The 19,014-nt window shown below is 39.0% G+C and overlaps 2 protein-coding genes across 4 annotated transcripts; one reads left to right on the forward strand and one right to left on the reverse strand.

Annotated features, from left to right (window-relative positions):
* The first annotated feature begins 1,322 nt into the window (after positions 1-1,322).
* Positions 1,323-9,363, forward strand: LOC114568615 (sodium channel subunit beta-1). Its single transcript, XM_028598217.1, has 6 exons — positions 1,323-1,356; positions 3,969-4,138; positions 5,555-5,792; positions 6,822-6,963; positions 8,054-8,162; positions 9,113-9,363. The coding sequence occupies exons 2-5, from the start codon at positions 3,971-3,973 to the stop codon at positions 8,121-8,123; spliced, it is 618 nt and encodes a 205-aa protein (XP_028454018.1). The 5' UTR covers positions 1,323-1,356; positions 3,969-3,970; the 3' UTR covers positions 8,124-8,162; positions 9,113-9,363.
* Positions 9,364-10,302: 939 nt separating this feature from the next.
* On the reverse strand, positions 10,303-18,244 carry naxe (NAD(P)HX epimerase). 3 transcript variants are annotated; one of them, XM_028598215.1, is made up of 7 exons: positions 18,157-18,244; positions 16,592-16,782; positions 16,390-16,498; positions 15,282-15,392; positions 13,927-14,037; positions 13,414-13,561; positions 10,303-11,117 (listed from the first exon to the last, which is right to left on the reverse strand). In XM_028598215.1, exons 2-7 carry the CDS (start codon positions 16,762-16,764, stop codon positions 10,918-10,920), a joined length of 852 nt encoding a protein of 283 aa, XP_028454016.1. In that variant the 5' UTR covers positions 16,765-16,782; positions 18,157-18,244; the 3' UTR covers positions 10,303-10,917. The 3 variants fall into 3 exon arrangements, with proteins under 3 accessions (XP_028454016.1, XP_028454017.1, XP_028454015.1); XM_028598216.1 differs by having other exon boundaries at positions 18,107-18,171; XM_028598214.1 differs by lacking the exon at positions 18,157-18,244 and adding an exon at positions 18,029-18,150.
* Between the last annotated feature and the right edge of the window lie 770 nt (positions 18,245-19,014).

Raw genomic sequence — 19,014 nt, forward strand, 5'->3', positions numbered from 1 at the left:
CTACAAACAGACCAACAAAAAATATGATAATACCAACTCTGAGTGTAGTGCAAATCAAACCAGTGGGTGTCCTTGTGTTAACAGGTAGCAGGCGAGACTGTTTCTTAGGTGGGCAGAGGGACTTCTGATCCATTGACAAATCCGCGACCACCAATGAAGAAGGCTGGTTTGCCCTCCTCTCGAGCTTTTTTTATCGCTGGCCAAAGTTTGCTCCTTCGTTCTCGGTCTTCTTTAGAGAGATCCTCCGCAAATCTTAACCCGTTGTCGCGCAGGTGCGGTGAAGTCTTCGCAGCTTTCCACACGGCGTCTCTGCAGACACGTGCAATGAATTGGATGATGATGCCTCTGGGTTTGTTGTCATTCTGCCGCTTAGTGCCGAGCCGATGTACGGTGTCGATAGCGTCAGCCAGCCTGTTCTTTATCTCCGGCAGAACAGCCTGACAGACCTCGATGGCCTTCTTTCGTATGTTTTCCTTTTCTGATTCTTCGACTCCGTAAAGTCTAAGGTTCCATCTCCTGGAGTATCTCTCTAACTCCGAGATTCTTTGCTGACATGTGTCTACTCGTGTTTCTTCTTTTGCCATTTTCAGCTCGAGTGTACACACTTTGCTTTTTACATCCTTGATCTCTGCACACACAAAGTCAATTGTCTTTTTAAGACCTTCAATTTTAAGTGCATTGGCACTGACCATGCTTTCAATGTTGTCTGACCGCGTGTTTATCAGAGCTGAGAGGCTGGCTATGATATCGTTGGTGTTGGTTTGTTCAGACCCGGTTGCGTACAACATTTTCTTCGGTGCTGGCGACTTACTGGGAGTGTTAGGAAGAGGTGGAAATTCATCCATAAAGTCTTCCGCAGTGGCAAGAGGCAGGAAAGTGGAGGTATAATCGTGACAATTGTCAACTAGAGCATTGCCAGCCTTAGGAGTAACGTTGCTAGCATCTGGATTTAGCTTCAGTCCGGCACTCTCTTGACCTCTTTTCCTGTCGCGTTGGTTTGGCATTGCTCAATACTACGTCTTACGAGTGCTGTAGTATTTCTGAGAAAAAAAAGTAGCGCTTGGCGAGATAATAAATTTTAGTTTTACCGTTTCCAAAACTTTTCTTTGCAGAGCTCGGTAGAAAGCGTCTACTCACTCGGCCATCTTGGCACGCCCCCCCTTGACGAGTTGTATATACGACCTCGGTGGCGTTCTTTTTGCAACTTCCGGTTCGTAACTCCGGAAAACAACTCGTAAATCGACTTCGGTGGACAAAAAGAACGCACCATAATAACGTTAAGACACTACTTGCCTTGCTGGTGTGACGGTGTGGCTACGGGAGGACTTGATGGGGAGAGGGCGGCCAAGCAGGACGGTAACTCGTCACTTGTAACCGCGTTACTTAAAATGTCCTCCTACTGCTCCTTGGAGTGTTTCTTGCTGAATTTAGATGAAAACAAGCTGCTTTGCTTCGCTTTGCGTTTCATATTAGCTAGCTAATAGCTACACTCTGTGTCTGTCTCATTGAGCTTGCTTGAAAAGCTTGCGCACAAATGTCATTCATTTCATTGGATCACTTGCTGGTGACGACGCAGCCTGTGGGCAGGCGGGTAGAAGCCGCTGATTGGCTGAGAAGCCTTCACTAAAAGCTTTCCTCAGGCTGCTTATTGGATGAACTGCTAGATGGGTCAAAATGGGCGGGCCCGAACCTAAAATGACCAATGGTAGCGCCGCGGATGGTGGCAGGGCGTTCTGAACTCTATGGGGAACTCACTTGATTCCTCTACCTGTTCCACTGTTAAAAATAGCGGCGCAACGTGGTGGGCGTTATCCTGGTAATATCTCTGCGTGAGAAATACAAAGTGTGGCGTGTGAGCGTGTGAACGGGTTGAAATGCGTGTGTCGAGACTTGAGAGCCCTGCACACAACGTGAGTGGGTCAAAGTTGAATTGTTATGAAATACCATCACACTGGCCACATTAACCCGCGGCGTTAGCTGCAAGATTATCTAATTGTATTATAAAAGCTGAACCCACAACTATATGGGCAGTTATTGGAAGTTAGAGACTAATCAATCCAGCGTTATGTGACTATCTTCTGTTGACAGAGAGACGCCATCATTACCCCGCCTGCGCCGCAGTGGAGCTCACTTAAAGGGCCAGTTCACCCTAATATCAGCTACCACAACGAAAGCCCATGTCGCTCATTAACTGTGCTATAAACGCTAGCTGAGGCCCCTGCAGTGGTTAACAGACAAAGCTAAACTAGTATCAGTTTAAAAGCGGCGGGGCAAAAGCTTAAATAGCCGTCACACACTGGATCTGTATGATCTGCTCAGTCATACACGCGCGGCCGTTTTTACCGCAGTGCAAATGCAGCATCCTCTGATCCGAGCGACTGAGGTGCCGCGGTGGCGTAGGAAAAATCACCGTTAACTGGCACAGCCTCACAGGACGTATTTTATTTTATTTTGGTGGGCTGGCTCTACGACGCAGTTTTATCTGCAGGAGCGGAGCATCTTTTCTACAAGTGCGGAGTCATTAGATGCACATACGGCCTAGAAGTATTCTATTCATTCAGCTGTCATCGTAGGAGAGGAAAGTATTTTTTCCCGAGGAGACGACTCGAGGAGAGGAGCCCTCTATTTCAGGACAGTAGGCTTTGATTTAAGTGATCCGATCCAGGATAATTATTAGACCATTAGATTGGTCTGCATTTAATATTGGTAGCGTGTAGCCTGTAAAAGGTAGCAAGTTCTAAGTGTAGGCCTATTGTTAACGTTCAGTCACTATCTTGCATGCTGCACATAATAAAAACACATTTATCATAATCTTTGTGCACCCTGTAATTTGCAAACATAATAGAGCAGAGCATGTGGCTCCAGGCATTATGATTGCTCCGTGCATCTCATATTAGACCTCAGGGAAAAAAGATAATCAGATCTCAGGGTGTTGATCTGGGGAACACTGTGAGTCACCAGCTATCTGGATTGTTTCATTTGCTGCTTGATAATTAAAAGCAGAAAACACTACATTGCATCAGTTGAATCGAGATGAATTACAGGGTTCTGTCAAAAAGCAGCAATAGGCATAATCTGTAGCAATTCGGCAACCAATAGGAAACTTGCTATCTTGAGGATTGTTAAAACATCATAATCAAAGAAAACCTTTGCAAATATCCCTTCATTTATTACAAAGTTGGAGGTCAGTTTAATAAGTGTCATGATGGTCATTTAAAGTTAGTCAAAGTCAAAGTCAGTTGGAGCTCGGATACAGGAGTGTTGTTGTTAGTACTTTTTGAGGCTCCTCCTCAAATAAAACTGGTGACATGGAAGTATTAAGCCTACGGATCATTTTTCTTCTGTGCTGCATATTTGGTGAGTTGACCTGATTTTCTGTAACCTTCATAATTTTTTGCCACATCATGTTAAAGATCCCATGACATGGTGTTCTTTGGATGCTTTTATATAAGCCTTAGTGGTCTCCTAATACTGTATCTGAAGTCTCTTGACCGAAATTCAGCCTTGGTGCAGAATTACAGCCACTAGAGCCAGTCCCACAATGAGCTTTCCTTAGTATGTGCCATTTTTGTGTCTGTAGCTATTGAGGAGGAGGGAGAGGGGGGCGGGCAAGGTGGAGGGTGGGGGTGTGGCCTTGACCAACTGCCACTTTGCTCGTTTGAAAGCCATGATGTCTCTCTCTCATGGGTGGGCCAAATTCTCTGGGCGGGCAAAGCAGAGAAAGGGGAGGTAACCTTGCTCCTTATGACCTCATAACAAGCAGATTCCAAAACGGCTCATCTGAGCTTTCATTTTCTCAAAGGCAGAGCAGGATACCCAGGGCTCGGTTTACACCTATCACCATTTCTAGCCACTGGGGGACCATAGGCAGGCTGGGGGAACGCATATTAATGTTAAAAAACCTCATAAAGGGAAATTTTCATGCCATGGGACCTTTAACCTATAGTAGTGCTTGTCTCGTTTTGTAGCAATGTCCGAGTGCCGTGGGGCGTGTGCAGAGGTGGACTCTGACACAGAGGCAGTGGCGGGCAAGGGCTTCAAACTGGGCTGCATCTCCTGCAAGATGAGGAGGGAGGTGGAGGCTATAGCCACCGTCGAATGGTACTTCAGGCCGAAAGGAGAAGCCGACTTTGTTCATGTGAGTACAAAACATTGCAACAGTAACTAATCATTAACTACCTATTTTGTTTTTGTACCTTTATTGTAAAGTGTTACCCATTTAACATAACCAGATAGCCGTTACATCAAAACTTATGTCTACTTGTTAAAGTTGGCAAAATAGTCGTTTCTAAAACCCGTATGTATTTTCTAAATCATACTCATTAAACCTGTCAACATAACTGTTTCTAAGAAGCAGAGTGTCGGAGCTCGAAATGCTAGCTATGCTACATGAATGAATGGGATGACAATGACCCAGTTCGCTGCGAGACGGCAGCTAGCCGTCTGCAGTGACGTTATCCCAGTGCACCACCACAGCTTGTTTGCGAGACGGTAGCTGACTGTTTACAGTAGGCTACCTCAGCTAGCTGCCTCGATCAATGGCAAACTTTCTATTTACACTTTAATTGTTATATTACAAACAACACTAGAATCAGTTAACAGGCGTAAAGAAAAAGGTTGAGACCCCAACAAGTAAAGATGGGCAGTTTACCCATTACTGATCTGAAAGACAGGGGAAATAAAAGGAGAGTTTGACACAGCAGCTTTTCTTGTCTTCTCCCAAATTGCATCTGAGAGCGAGCAGAGGCCCGTCCCCATAGCAACCGGAACACAACTGATTGTGCTGTGTCACTCCTTAAAGTTATATATATATATATACAGTACAGGCCAAAAGTTTGGACACACCTTCTCATTCAATGCGTTTCTTTATTTTCATGACTATTTACATTGTAGATTCTCACTGAAGGCATCAAAACTATGAATGAACACATATGGAATTATGTACTTAACAAAAAAGTGGGAAATAACTGAAAACATGTCTTATATTTTAGATTCTTCAAAGTAGCCACCGTTTGCTTTTTTTGATAACTGTGCTAACCCTTGGTGTTCTCTCAATGAGCTTCATGAGGTAGTCACCTGAAATGGTTTTCACTTCACAGGTGTGCTTTGTCAGGGTTAATTAGTGGAAGTTTTTCCCTTATTAATAAAAAAGCAAAGGGTGGCTACTTTGAGGAATCTAAAATATAAGACATGTTATCAGTTATTTCACACTTTTTTGTTAAGTACATAATTCCATATGTGTTCATTCATAGTTTTGATGCCTTCAGTGAGAATCTACAATGTAAATAGTCATGAAAATAAAAAGGAAACGCATTAAATGAGAAGGTGTGTCCATATATATATAGATAGATAGATAGATAGATAGATAGATAGAGAGAGAGAGAGAGAGAGAGAGAGAGAGAGAGAGAGAGAAGAGAGAATATGTAATCATATCAATACATGAAATGTCTTGTGGACACCTACTTGGGTGTGCCACACAAGCATCCTTAATATCACACTAGTCCTAGCCCACATTCCTCAAGACACAAGCTATTTATCTGTCTCCGTTCACCAGATCTACACCTACAACGAGGAAGGCCCCCTCGTTGAACACGACGACTTTATGGACCGTTTGGATTGGAACGGAACTAAGAGGAGCCAAGACATCCAGGATGGATCCATATACCTGCTCAACGTCACCTTCAATGACACGGGCACCTACCGCTGCTTTTTCAACCGCATCCTCTTCTACGCTAACCATGAAAACAGCACCGTTATCAGCAAAGTGGTCCAACTTTCTGTGGTGGCTAAAGGTACGATGAAATTAACTGCAGTGCTCTACAACTATTTTGTGTGACATTAGCACTGATTGAATCACAAGGAGCAGGATTTAAGAACATGCCCTGGAAAAGTTACATTACATACAAAAATCTGGAAAAAGTGGCCGGGTTGGCTCAGTGGGTAGAGCAAGTGCACATATACTGAGAGTTTTATGCCTCGACGCAGAGGTCCATGGTTCAAATCTGACCTGTGACGATTTCCTGCACATCTTCCCCCTTTCTCACCTAGCTGTCCAATCGATTAAAGGCAGAAAAGCCCCCCAAAAAAATAATTCTTTTTTAATTTAATGGATGCCCAAATTTAATATTAAAATATATTAAAAGTGCATTGTGGCAGAGCAAAACAATATTTAAAAGGTTTGAAAACTGCCTTGTGTAAGAGCAATCAAACAAACAAAACAATGTAATGGTTTCTTTTAATTTGATGCAAATTATGTGATTTTAACATTAAAAGTCAATGTAAGGGAAGTGAAGCAAAGGTTTAGGTTATGTGCATGACTAAAATAATACTTAAGAAGTAGCAAGACAGAACTTTCGTTTCCTCCATTATCTTGGTTCCTGCACTTCTGGGGAGGAGTGTTGGAGAACAACAAATTGCCAAAGGGTTTTATTGTCCACTTTGACTGACAACAATAGTGAGGATACAGCCTCACTTAGCATTCGTCATTTTGAAATAGTGGATATGGAGGTTGAGATAGAAATGGATGTTACACATTCAGGATTAAAACCAAACCGTGTCAGATGACTATGATACACAGGTAGCCTGTACAAAATCCCAGAGGGAACTCCTGAACAACGAGAAATCAGGAAGAATATAATGCAGTTGATTACGTTCTTAAAATGTATAAGATGTCAGCTGCAGCTGCGTACTCTCTTCAGTCTCACTCTTGCTGAAAGAAATCCTTTCAATTGCAGATTGGATTCATCCTGAATTCCAGAATGTTTTCATTGTCAGGTTGCCTCTTTGGTTATTGTCTGATTTCTTGGCTTTCATGTGTGCAGCGACCAGAGGAACGGCTTCCATCGTGTCCGAGGTCATGATGTACGTGTCCATTATTGGCCTTCAGGTCTGGCTCCTCATAGAGATGATATACTGCTACAGGAAAATATCAGCAGCTGGAGAAGAAGCATTAAGAGAAGCAGCGTAAGTATTTATTTTATTACATACTTGACCTATATGCACATATGCTCACATATGTAAAAACCTTGTAACTCCACTTTTGGTGATTTGGTTTTCTGTTTTATTAAGGATTACAGTGCTTGCTTCTTCTCCTTCTTCTTGCATAGATGAACAGAACAAACTAAAGGAAGATATTGTAGCTTATTAGCATAATAGCTCCACTTTTCTTTAACCTTCCTCTGTCTCCACAAAAGAGCAATGGTTTGCACAGTTAGGAAGCGATGCTTCAAATGTCTCATGAAAAAATTGTGAATTTTTGGTCCTTTTAGCGAGTAAGTTAACTGACAGCTAGCTTAACTGACAGTTAGCAAGCTAGTTTGTGTGGAGTGCTTTTTTTAAGTTCTTCAATATCTCTTCAGCGAATTAAATACAAAAAAAAATTATAACAAACAGAAGCTTGATGAGCTACTGTGAGTGACTAGCAGTAGCATGTTTTCCGGCTGGCTAGCTTGTAGCAGTTAGGTCTGCAATTGCTGCAAGTATTCACTATGTCGCCAAGCTTCAAGAAGCAAATATTTCACATAGCTGAATTACGTTGACACTTTCTGGTGTGACTGGGCCTTCACTCTAAAAACTAACTTCCAAACTCACTGATATGTTCAAAATAATAAATTATGCTTTGAAAAGTGTGTATTTCCCTAAAAATATTGCCATGTTTTTATTCATGCTCTATTGCTGTCACACAGCAAGTCACACATCATTTAAACTTTTACTTTGTTACATCCTCTCTTTGGTTCATATTCTTCTTCTCCACTTAGCCATGCTTCTTACCTACTTATGTTTAAGATTATCAATGTTTCCATCGTGTTTGTGTGTTTTCACTTGTGTCTCTTTGTCCCACGCTCCCTCCGTCTACTTGTCATGTTTTCGTCTTGTCCGTCCCATCCTGTCATCCTCCTCCCTAGTAAAAACCAAAACCTTCCTCCTGTAAGTCAAAAACCTGTCATACAACCATAGCTGTGATGTTTTGTTTTTGTATTTTTCACCCATTTCACTGTGTTAAAGTTAAAAGTTTGACATTGTTTGACATTTGTTTTTTCTCTTTTCCTCCTAGAAATGCTGAATATTTAGCGATAGCCTCAGAAAGTAAAGAGAACTGCGCAGGGGTGCAGGTTGGAGAATAGCACAGAGGTGAAAGTGCATGTCAGCAGCATCATTCCCAGGTACATGGAGTCCCTTTTTGACCAATTCTACCCAGGGCTGGGTATCAAACCTTAATACTTTAGTTTGGTCCCAACTAAGCTGTGTCCATGTAGTATAACTGGGTATTAAAACTGTCAAGGCTTAAAAGCTGGCATTGAATACTCACTCAGATTCATCTGAGTCTACTTATTTGATCAGTTTAACAGTTTTCAAATAAGCATATTTGCATAGAGTTACTGTAGTTAATGTGTCTTTTTTTTCCACCGATTAGAATTTTCCAAAATGTCAAAGTATTCCATTAACTACTATCCTCCCATTTTGGCCAGGTGTCTCTTGTAAAAGATAATATATTTTCGGAGACTTACTGGTTAGAAGTTAAATAAAATAATGATAACATATTTAGGCAAAGTTATTGTCCAGCTGTTTGGGTTAAAACAATTAACATTTGAGAAGTTTGGCTTCTTTTGTTAAAGAAAGTGTTTTGTGGTATATTTCTGAAAGATATCGAAAATAAAGTGTCAGTACCTAGACTCTTGTATCTGAGTTAGGATCAAAAAAGGAATGCCCAGCCTTAAGATACCTTGCTAAAACGAATGTCTAATACAACTGCCCTGCAATATATTGTACCTTCATGATGGTTTTAATGTTTAGCTTTTAGTTGAAATAGTTTTTCTAAATTTGTCTATTAGAAACATCTCTCAGTATAACCCAATGCAAGCCAACAGCACCACTAACTACATCCTCAAAAATGATCATAAAGTTGAATCAACACCTGTCTAAATCAGTTCAAACACAAACTGAACATTATAATCTTCATGAAGGTGGGATTTATTAAAGATTTGTTGTGTTAGACTGCATTAGTTTTAGTTAAGCGTATCTAAACCATGAAGTGTATGTTGTAGAGGTTTTAGTGTTTGAATTTTCTAGCAGTGGTTTTGAATCTATTAATACATGTTGTCTTTATCTGCAGGCTTCTTCCCTGGACTAAAAACATCCTTCCACCCTCTGACCTGCATGTAGACAACTTGGGGGTAAAACTCCTCTTCCTCTCAAGCCTCTATTTGACCTTTTCCCTGACAAAGATCACACATGGATATTACATACAAAGAAAGCATGGTACCAGCACTGTAAATAGTATTCTGCGCCAAAAAAGCATGTTCTTTTTCTGCACTTATTTGATAAACCATTATGCATTAAAGAGCCACATTGTTGTATTTTTAACGTACAGGATATCTTTAAGTATATGTAGTCACTAGGGGTGTGACAAGACACTCAGCTCACAAGACAAGACAAGACACGAGATTGGGTTCACGAGACAAGACGAGATTTTAACACTATTTTAAAGAAAACTTAAATGATGAAATATGAGTGGAAAAAGTCTTTTATTCAATCGAAAGTCACAAAATTAAAACTGAGCATTGTGAAAGGTTTTGCCACAAACTCAGATAGCTACTCTCCTGTATTACTAACCTCTTCAGACCTCTCTCCTCCCAAACCGGTCCATAGAACCTATTAATCAAAAATATTAATTTCTTACACACTTTTATTCTTGTATTTGTATCTTAATCTTTTTTTAGCCGTTTTTATTTTCATTACGTTATGTAAAGCACTTTAAATTGCCTTGTTGCCTAAAGGTGCTATAGAAATAATCTTGCCTTGCCTTGCCTGTACAACTTTAGCCTGTCAGTCTGTAACCAGGGCATATGAATGCTTTTGTCTCGTCAGTCAATAGAGAACACCTGTCTGTCTCGGAAGTAAACAATAACTGCATGGCAATCTCGCTATTATATTAAAGCAAACAGTGTCTGCGTGAAGTTTTGAAAAGTATAACCACACTGTCCGCTTTGCCATGTTTCACTGTGACTTTAAGAAACTGCAGAGGCAAATGCAACTTTCACGCTGTGTGTGTGTGTGTATGTGTGTGTGTGTGTGTGTATGTATGTGTGTGTGTGTGTGTGTTATAAAAAAAATAGAATGTAATGGACCTGGATAGACTGTCTTTCCAGTTGCTAGTTGTACATTCAAGTCTTAAGATGTACTAATAAAAACTTAAAAAGTATACGTGATGATGGAGAAATCTTCTGATTTGCCTAATAAATATTTTAGAGAGTTGAAATGGATGGCTGTTGTTACAGAAATAATGACAATGTAGACAACATCCATTGTTTTTTTAATTTTAATGTAGCTGAAGCAACCACCACGTTAAAGCTTTGTGCTTTTACATGAAAAAAACTCTCTTCCAGAAAGTGAATATAGCTCTATTATATCATCTTATTGGATTTAATGATAACCAATCAAATTACAAGATTTAAAAGAAATAGTTCCACATTTATGGAAACATACTGTACTTGTTTGATTTATTTCCAAAGGTTAGATGTGAAGATTGATACCACTCTCATGTCAGTGGTTTAGGTACAGAGCTGGAGTTGAGACGTGGAAATGGTTACAGCACATAACTCCCTGTACAACTACAACTTGTCATTTTTACATTTCAGTTTGTGTATGGATGAAACAAACGAGGTAAGTTTTAATTGGTGAGCTTTAGAAGTGCTAGTAGGCATATCTTACAACTTTGGACAGAGCCAGACGAGCTGTTTCCCCGTTTCCAGTCTTTATGCTAAACTAATCTAAGCTATTAACTCCAGACTCTAGCTATGTAATTATGGCACAAACAAGGGAGTGGTATTGATATTATTATCCTCTTATTTCCCAAAAAAGTTGAACTATTCCTTTACAGATAACACCCTTCCTCTCATCAAACCTTCAGTACATCCCCTACAGTTGTAACACACAGTCCAGGCCGGGGTACTGAGGCAGGTTGAGCTGGTACTTCCTCTCTAGGCCCGGTGGCACAAACCGGCCTCCCAGGAAGTGGTATCGTCCTCGGAACAAGGAGGCAGACTTCTTGGGAGCAGTGAGAGAGATGAGCATGTCGGGCTGCAGGCCATCTGCACTGCCCTGCTCCACATCCCAACCTTTAAAAAAACAAAAAACAGACGTGTTGTCACAATCTAGTCCAGGCTTCCTTTTCTTCTTGTTAGTGAATATGCACAGTAACAGTTATGACAGGTCATTAGTTTTCAAGATGTTTTGGTTACAGAAGGTTTTGATCTAATGATGGCACTCCAGGAAAAGTAAAAGGGTCACTGAAAAACAATAGGATTCTTCCTTTTGGGAGCATAAACGGATAATTTCATGCAAATTCAGTGATTGATTCTCAAAATATTCTGGTCACACATAGATGAATGGAAGCAATCATATAAAATCTGATAACTTTTTTTTTTTCTATATTTATTTGATTGGGACAGTGCATGTTAATAAACAAACATGGAATACATGCATGTAAACATGCCGGATTGTAGCCAAAGGCTAATTTCCATCCGTAGTCCCACGGGCTAAGATCATACAGGTCACAAAACATTGCATAATAAAATTTACATTACAATTTACTACAGTAAGTACATTGTGTAAAACATTGCATAATAAATAATACATTTTACATTATAATTTACTACAGTAAGTACATCGTTTATCAATGAATTAACAAAAGCCCTATATACAATATTCACAGAAGACTTAAAAATTCATTCAACTTCAAAAACCCATATACACATTACAAAGTGAAGAAATTCAGAAAAGGAAACAACATACCCACTAATGTGTAAAGCTTTGGTTTTCCCATAGCCATTTTTTCAACTGAGCTTTAAATGAGCTATATGTAGGGCATTCTCTCAATGTTAGAGGAAGACTATTCCACAGGTTCCCACCTCGGACAGACAGAACCGTCTGACCAAAGGTGGTACGCCTGTGGGGTATTATGAGGTCTCCTCTAGTAGAGGCTCGAGTGGTCCTCTGCGAAGTTTCTTTAGATTTAATAAAATCCTTCAATGGTGGAGGAGCGAGGGAGTGTAGAACCTTGTATATCAAACAGGCCATTTTCAAATTAATCATATTTCGAAAATCCAATAGTCTATGTTTTTTTATAACATGACAATAGTGGAAGGATAGTGGTTTTTTATCAAGTGTTTTTAATGCCTTTTTATAGAGACTTTCCATGGTTGCAAGTATTGTGGGGCAAGCAAGAGACCAGGTAGTCAAGCAATAGTCAAAATGAGAAATAATCATTGAATAAAAATATGTTTTAGCAACATCCATGGTTAAATTATTTCGAATATGTCGGAAATTTTGAAGATTAAATTTGACTACTTGTGCTACTGTTTTTACATGACTTTTGAAACAAAGTGTTGGATCAAGGACTACCCCAAGGTATTTCAATTCTGCGACCACGTCAAGTTCCACTCCATTCATAAAGACATTGGATTTGGTTACTTCGACCTGGCGTTTTGAGAAATACATGCACAAAGTTTTTCTGGTGTTCAACGTGAGGCGTGAATCCTTGAGCCAATCCTGAACATAGAATAGGGCATCTGTAAGATCAGCAGCTGCTGGTTGGATGTTTTTTGCTTGAGTGTAAATCACTGCGTCATCCGCATACATCTGCGAGAAGACGTTTGGACATGAATTTGGTAAGTTATTGATAAAAAGTGAGAACAGAATTGGCCCAAGGATAGATCCCTGCGGGACACCAACTCCAGGATCTAAACAGGGAGATTTGACACCATGTACTACCACATACTGTTTCCTGTGAGACAGATAGGATTTAAACCATACAAGTGCTTGATCAGAGATGTTAAACTGAATCAACCTGGATAATAAAATCTGATGGTTTACAGAGTCAAAGGCTTTCTTCAACTCTAAGAAGACAGCCCCGACACAGGAACTCTTGTCGAGCAAACCTTTTATGTTTTCTGTTAACACACACAGAGCACTATCTGTGGAGTGATGGGTCCGAAAACCAAATTGTAATTGATGTAATGAAGGTTGGACATTTTCCAGATGGACTGCAATTATTATTAACGATTCTGCTCACCAAATAACTGATACAAAAAGGACATTTCATATCTTACTTCAAGGATTCTAAGCGTGTTTTTATGCATTTTTGCAACTTCCAAATTCAAATATAATTAATTGGAAATAGTCTATTGTACACAAACTTTTTTTTCTCAGCCAACCAATCATTATGAGGCTGGACTTCATGAAACTGGCCATAGTAAATATCTTGTATCTTTAGCAAGCAAAGCAGTGGAACACGCAAAGTATTGAGTAGCAATCTGTTAGGCAGCACTTTTCAGAAGATTCAAATTCAGTAGGAAGTACATTTTAAAATCCTGATTCTTCTCCTTAAGAAGTGCCGAGCATGCGAGGACTGACCTGAGGGGATGTCGATGCTGGCTATGGGGGCTGTCGTCTTCTTCAGCACGTCTAGGATGGAACCAAAAGGCTCTCGCACAGCCCCCTTAAAGCTGAAGCCAAAGATGGCATCAATCACCAGGTTGTAAGCCTCGTCAATCACTTTAGCCTGAAAAATCATTTATTTCCAGATTAAGTGTATATCTTTTACATACTGCCTCAAAAGACCAACAAACATCAATGTTTTACAAAGTTAATGTGTAAAAACCCTCTACAAGTGAAAGTCAAGTCAACTTTATTGTCAATTCTGCAACATGTGCCAGACATACAGAGCAATTGAAAATACGTTTCTCTCCAGAAATTGCAGATCTGTAACTTGAAATTATCAGTAAATGACTCTCACTTAGCAAAACAATGTGTAATATACAATACATTCATAGCTTGAAATAAAATGTACACTCATGAACACAATACGCAGAAGAATTGTCTTCACCACTGTGGATAACACTGCTGCATAACTGATTAACACCAAACCTCAGGCATATCAGTCAGGAAGGGGATCTCCATTTTCTGGCACTGTGTGGTCAGGCCCTGGAACAGAGGTTTGTTTGGCCTCTTCGGGTACAAGATGGTAGGCTCATAACCCTGTAAGAGGACACACAAAGTGGTAGGAAACATTTTACACAGTTTGAAATTTGTTAATCTCCACTCTGCACAGACCGGTTTGATGAAAGTAAAAGGGTAAAGAATGCCTTCAGATTGGTTCAAAGCGGCCACTGAGGATTTATTTACCAAAGACTGTCCTTAAATGGTCTTCTGTTAGCACTACTTACCCGCCTGAAGTCAGAATCCAGCCAAATACACTAATGGAGCAGTAATATAGTGTGCTGTGCAGCAAGGTTGGAAGAAGTATCCTCTAGGATCCTTTACTTCAGTAAAAGAAGTAATATATTATTGTAAAAAATACTCCAGTTCTGCATTCAAAATCTTACTTGAATAAAAGTACAAAAGTAAAAGTACTACTAATAAAGCGTAGGGCAATTTAATTAAAAACCTTAATCGTGTAGATCCTAGACATTTCTGGAAATAATTGAGTCCGCCAAACATTATTTTGCAGTGCAATATATCAATCTGTTTTAAGTTAAAACAACTTAGTTAAAATATATTCTAAACATGTCTGTCTTGAAAGCAGAAAGAATAAGGCACTATAGCTGCACTATAATTAAGAAATCGATTTTAGAACCACAAGCAGATTGTTGGTGAAAACAGGCTGAAATATTCCTACTACATTTCAAGGACTTGAATTCAGACTAAAATTACTTAACAAGACGGGGCGTTCTTTTCATTCAACGCATGTTTTAGAAGCTGACTGAGGATGAAAAAACATCTGCAAAGTAAAATAACTAGCTATAGCTGTTAAATATAGTGGAATAGGAGTATAAAAAAACAAATAGGAAATACTAGGGCTGTCCTTGACTAAAGAAATTCTTAGTCGACTAACACTTTTGTCGACTAATCGATTAGTTGATTTAATTGACAGAGCTGTGCGCTTTGAGAGGTGGTTAAGACTAGAAAAGCACAATATAAATGTAGTTAATTAACCATCTGTAAAACTGAGTTTCTCCACAATTAATCCTGCAAAAGCACCACTTTAAATCTTGTGTTTACCATAAATGTGCTCATAAGTTTCTTGGAAATTAGTAATTAAGCATGAATAAGCATAAAAAATTACTGATCGACTAAAGAAATCTTAGTCGACTAAGACCAAAACGACCGATTAGTCGACTAATCGACTAAGAGGTGGCAGCCCTAGGAAATACTCATGTGAAGTTTTCCACCACTGCAGCAGAGTACAGTATCTTACTGCCACACAAGTAAAGGACACTCACAAAGAGTTTAAGATGTCGGGCACAGACCAGGCCATCACCTCCGTTGTTACCTGGTCCACAAATCACCAGCAGAGAAGGTCTGGCCTTGACCAGGGAAGTCAGTGGATACGCCTGCAGGAAAAAACAGAGAGAACAAGATCTACACAGCACTGCTCCACCACTGGCATTTGACAAGGAAAAGAGGATTTTCTCTACAGCAGCTACTCAAGAGAAATGCTTCTAGAGATGTAGAGTCAGAAGAGGGAGTAATCAGATTATTCCCCTCTTCAGGCAGTAATCTCATTCAGACATTTCCATCTACTGTAAATGCAAAACCTGATTTCTCGGTAACACATCTTGACTTTTGATAGCGAAACCAAGTATACCTGATATCAAAAAGGTCTTTAAAGTGTGTGCATGTGCAGTGAAAAAACACCAGTCAGTAGGTAAGATCATGCTGCAAAATGTTTTTGGAGGAATGCATTATACAATAATCCATTATAATGTTAAAGGGGTTGCTATGGTTGTTGTTTTCATTGTCTGTATCTATTCTACTTCACTGTAATAATTCTATTCACATTTAAAAATATAACTACATTTTTACTTTTTGTTGCATTTATCTGCTGTTGCTTTTTTTCTGTTGCCTGATAACAGATCATATCACATGAAAACTGCTGTTTTTTAATAATCAGACAAACACAACACACATTATCCAGATTCCTGCCTTAAACTGGCCACTTACCAGGACATTGCTTAGTGGGCTGCAACAAAGACTATTTTCAATATTGATTAATATGGTGATTATTTTTTCTGTCTCCATCAATCTATTTGTGCATTAAATGTCAGAAAAAGGTGAAAAATGGCCTTTATAATTTCTCACCGTCCAAGTTAATGTCTTCAAATGTCTTGTTTTGTCTGACCAACAGTCTAAAACCCAAAGATATTCAGTTTACTATCATGTATGACAAAGAAAAGCATCACATCTTCTAAATTCAAGTACCAAAATAGTTAATAAAAATTTAAAATAATTTCTGTCTATCGACTAATCGATTAACTGACTAAAAGTTGTAGCTCTAGATTAAATGCAGTCATTTTTATTTTAAAATAAAAGCCTTGATTGACATCTCACCCTGGCAATGGCTGTGGCACAGCTGAGTCCAGCCAGCTCCATCAGCTGGTCCACACTGAAGCCGTACTCACTGAAGAGCTCCTCATCAATGTGTTGTGCCTCCTCCTGCCTGTGGAGCATCTATAGGTCAGTTTGGACAGTGACACGCATGCAAGCTCAGTAAATGGTTTTACTGCTCTGTGTACAAAATATAAAACTTTACCCAAGATATTTCATTGTTTGGGCCATGGTGGATGCTGGTCTGCTACTGAAACAGTCCTTCTTGTGGTTGTTAGCTGCAGCGGACAGCGGACATGTCCCTGTCTGAGCGAGGACTGCCGTGGCCCTTGAGGTGACCAGGAAGCCGATCCCAAACAGAGTCCGCACACTCAACATCCAGATGGATCCAAACTCCTGGAACCAAAGAGACCACAGAGATCTACCCTGAACTGAAGGAAAACTAAAAAAACAACAATAAACTATGACATGAAGCAAAGCCTGCAGGCTAATTGCACAACTCAAGAGTTGTTGTACTTTTTCCCCACTAAGGAAAGCTCTGCTGCTCAGCCTGCTGACGCCGGTGCCTCTTACAGCTGCTATATTGCTTGCTTGCATTTTTTTCTTTGCTCCCTCCATCTTCCTGCAGGATCACAGTACCTAAAGGGTATTTGCGTCAATCATCCCTGTGTTCGCGGCTCCTGCTCAATATGATTTACAGTAAGAGATGAGAAAAGAGTCTTATTGCCGAAGTAAATTGCATTTTAATACACAGGACTGAACTTGGTAACTAGGGCAGAGTGAAACAGAATGAAACTGTACTGAAATGATCATACCAGGTAGGGCACTTTACGCGCATTCTCTATTGATCTGTTATTTATTTTTTTATTTATTTTATGACTTATAAAGTATCAGATAATAATAATTAATAACAATTGAAAATATACATTATATTTTCACAGAGCCCATTGTCAAATTGGTTTGTCTAAACTAATGCTGAAAAGTTCAGTCGATCATTCGATTAGTGGATTTACTAAGCTAAACACCAAACATTTGCTGGTTCCAGTTGGTTGACAGTCCAACATCCAAAAATATTACATTTACAATGATATTTAACAGAGACAAGCAAAATTATTCAATTTTGAGACACTGGAACATCATATATTTGGCATTTTTACACGTAAAAAGAATAATTATTGAAATGTTTGTCAATCAACTAATCATTGTATCTACAAATCCTTTCAGTACTAATATCAACAATTAACAAGACATGAACATTAACAATTATGTTGCCTAATTTCAACATAAAAAAAGAAAATACTAATTAAAATCTGCCACAAAGATACAACACTGAGAAAACTAGTTTTACTTTATAACATGCAGCTCAATTTTATAACCTAAACTTGATTGTGCACATATTTGATATCACCGCACGCCATGTTGATATTATTTTATGTGATTATCTTGATTTTTGTCAGTTGCACACACCTGTGTAAGCTTTACTAATTAACAACTTTAGCAAAAAGCAACTAGCTAACGTTAGTTAGAAAGATCAAGTTGTACTTATGAATTTAGTCTAATTATAGGCCAAGTTGTTGCTAGCTAACATTCTGCTTTGGCCTGACTTTTCTTGACTTCGTAACACATTATCAATGACACTCACCAAATGTTGGCAAGCCTTTCTTTAAAACAACTTCACATGCACGTTTTCATTTTCAAACAATGCAGTGACACAACTTACAGATCAATAATCTAGTGAGAAAGAGGTAGGAGTCGTGCGACAACACTTACAGCTCAATAGTGTCAGCCACTTCCGGGTTTAACAAATGTAAACACTGCTCTAATTTCAAAATAAAAGTCCTACCTCTGGAAACGTGTGCTGTACCATCTAACCAAGTGTTGCTTCACTTGGGTAGAAAAACTTCTCTATATAAAGATAGTCAATGTAGAGTTAAAAGTCCTGAGTACTTGTTACTTGAGTAAAAATACAGAAGAATGTTTTGTTGTTGCAAAATGCAATTAAAATGTATCAACAAAAAAGGTACTCATCATTACACAGAATGGCCCCTTTAGAGGGGTATATTATATATGATATTATTGGAGTCTCATTATTGTTGAGCATGTAAGCATCATATTAATGATATATTTTAAATCTTAATCTGTAAATTAACTATAGCTGGAAGATTAATGTAGAAAATGGAGTAACAGTAGAAAGCTGCCTTGAAGTACCTTAAAATGGTACTTGAGTACAGTAAATGTGCTTTATTACTGCACACAACAATAATACCTTATCACTATACTTGTATTATCTATTGTGATAGACACCTGAATAATGGAAAATATTCAACTCTTATTTCTCTTATTTTGAGTGGTGTATGGATACAATAATCTGAAGTAAACATGTTTCTTGTGTTGATGTTTTAAATGTTGATGGTTTTAAATATAGCCTCCAGAATGGTTAAAAGAAATCAGAAATTCACTTTTTGTGGTCTTAGATTTTTAAAAGGCAAAGAACCATCCATGCAAAAAGGAATCATAGTTGGTCAGTTAAATAGATTTAACCACACAATTACAAAGCCTGCCCGTTACTATAATATAATATGAAATATACTGTACTTAGACAGCGATCACATCATTATGGTTGAACAA

This window comes from Perca flavescens, chromosome 14 (assembly GCF_004354835.1).
Source record: "Perca flavescens isolate YP-PL-M2 chromosome 14, PFLA_1.0, whole genome shotgun sequence".
In the NCBI taxonomy this organism is placed as follows: Eukaryota; Metazoa; Chordata; class Actinopteri; order Perciformes; family Percidae; genus Perca; species Perca flavescens.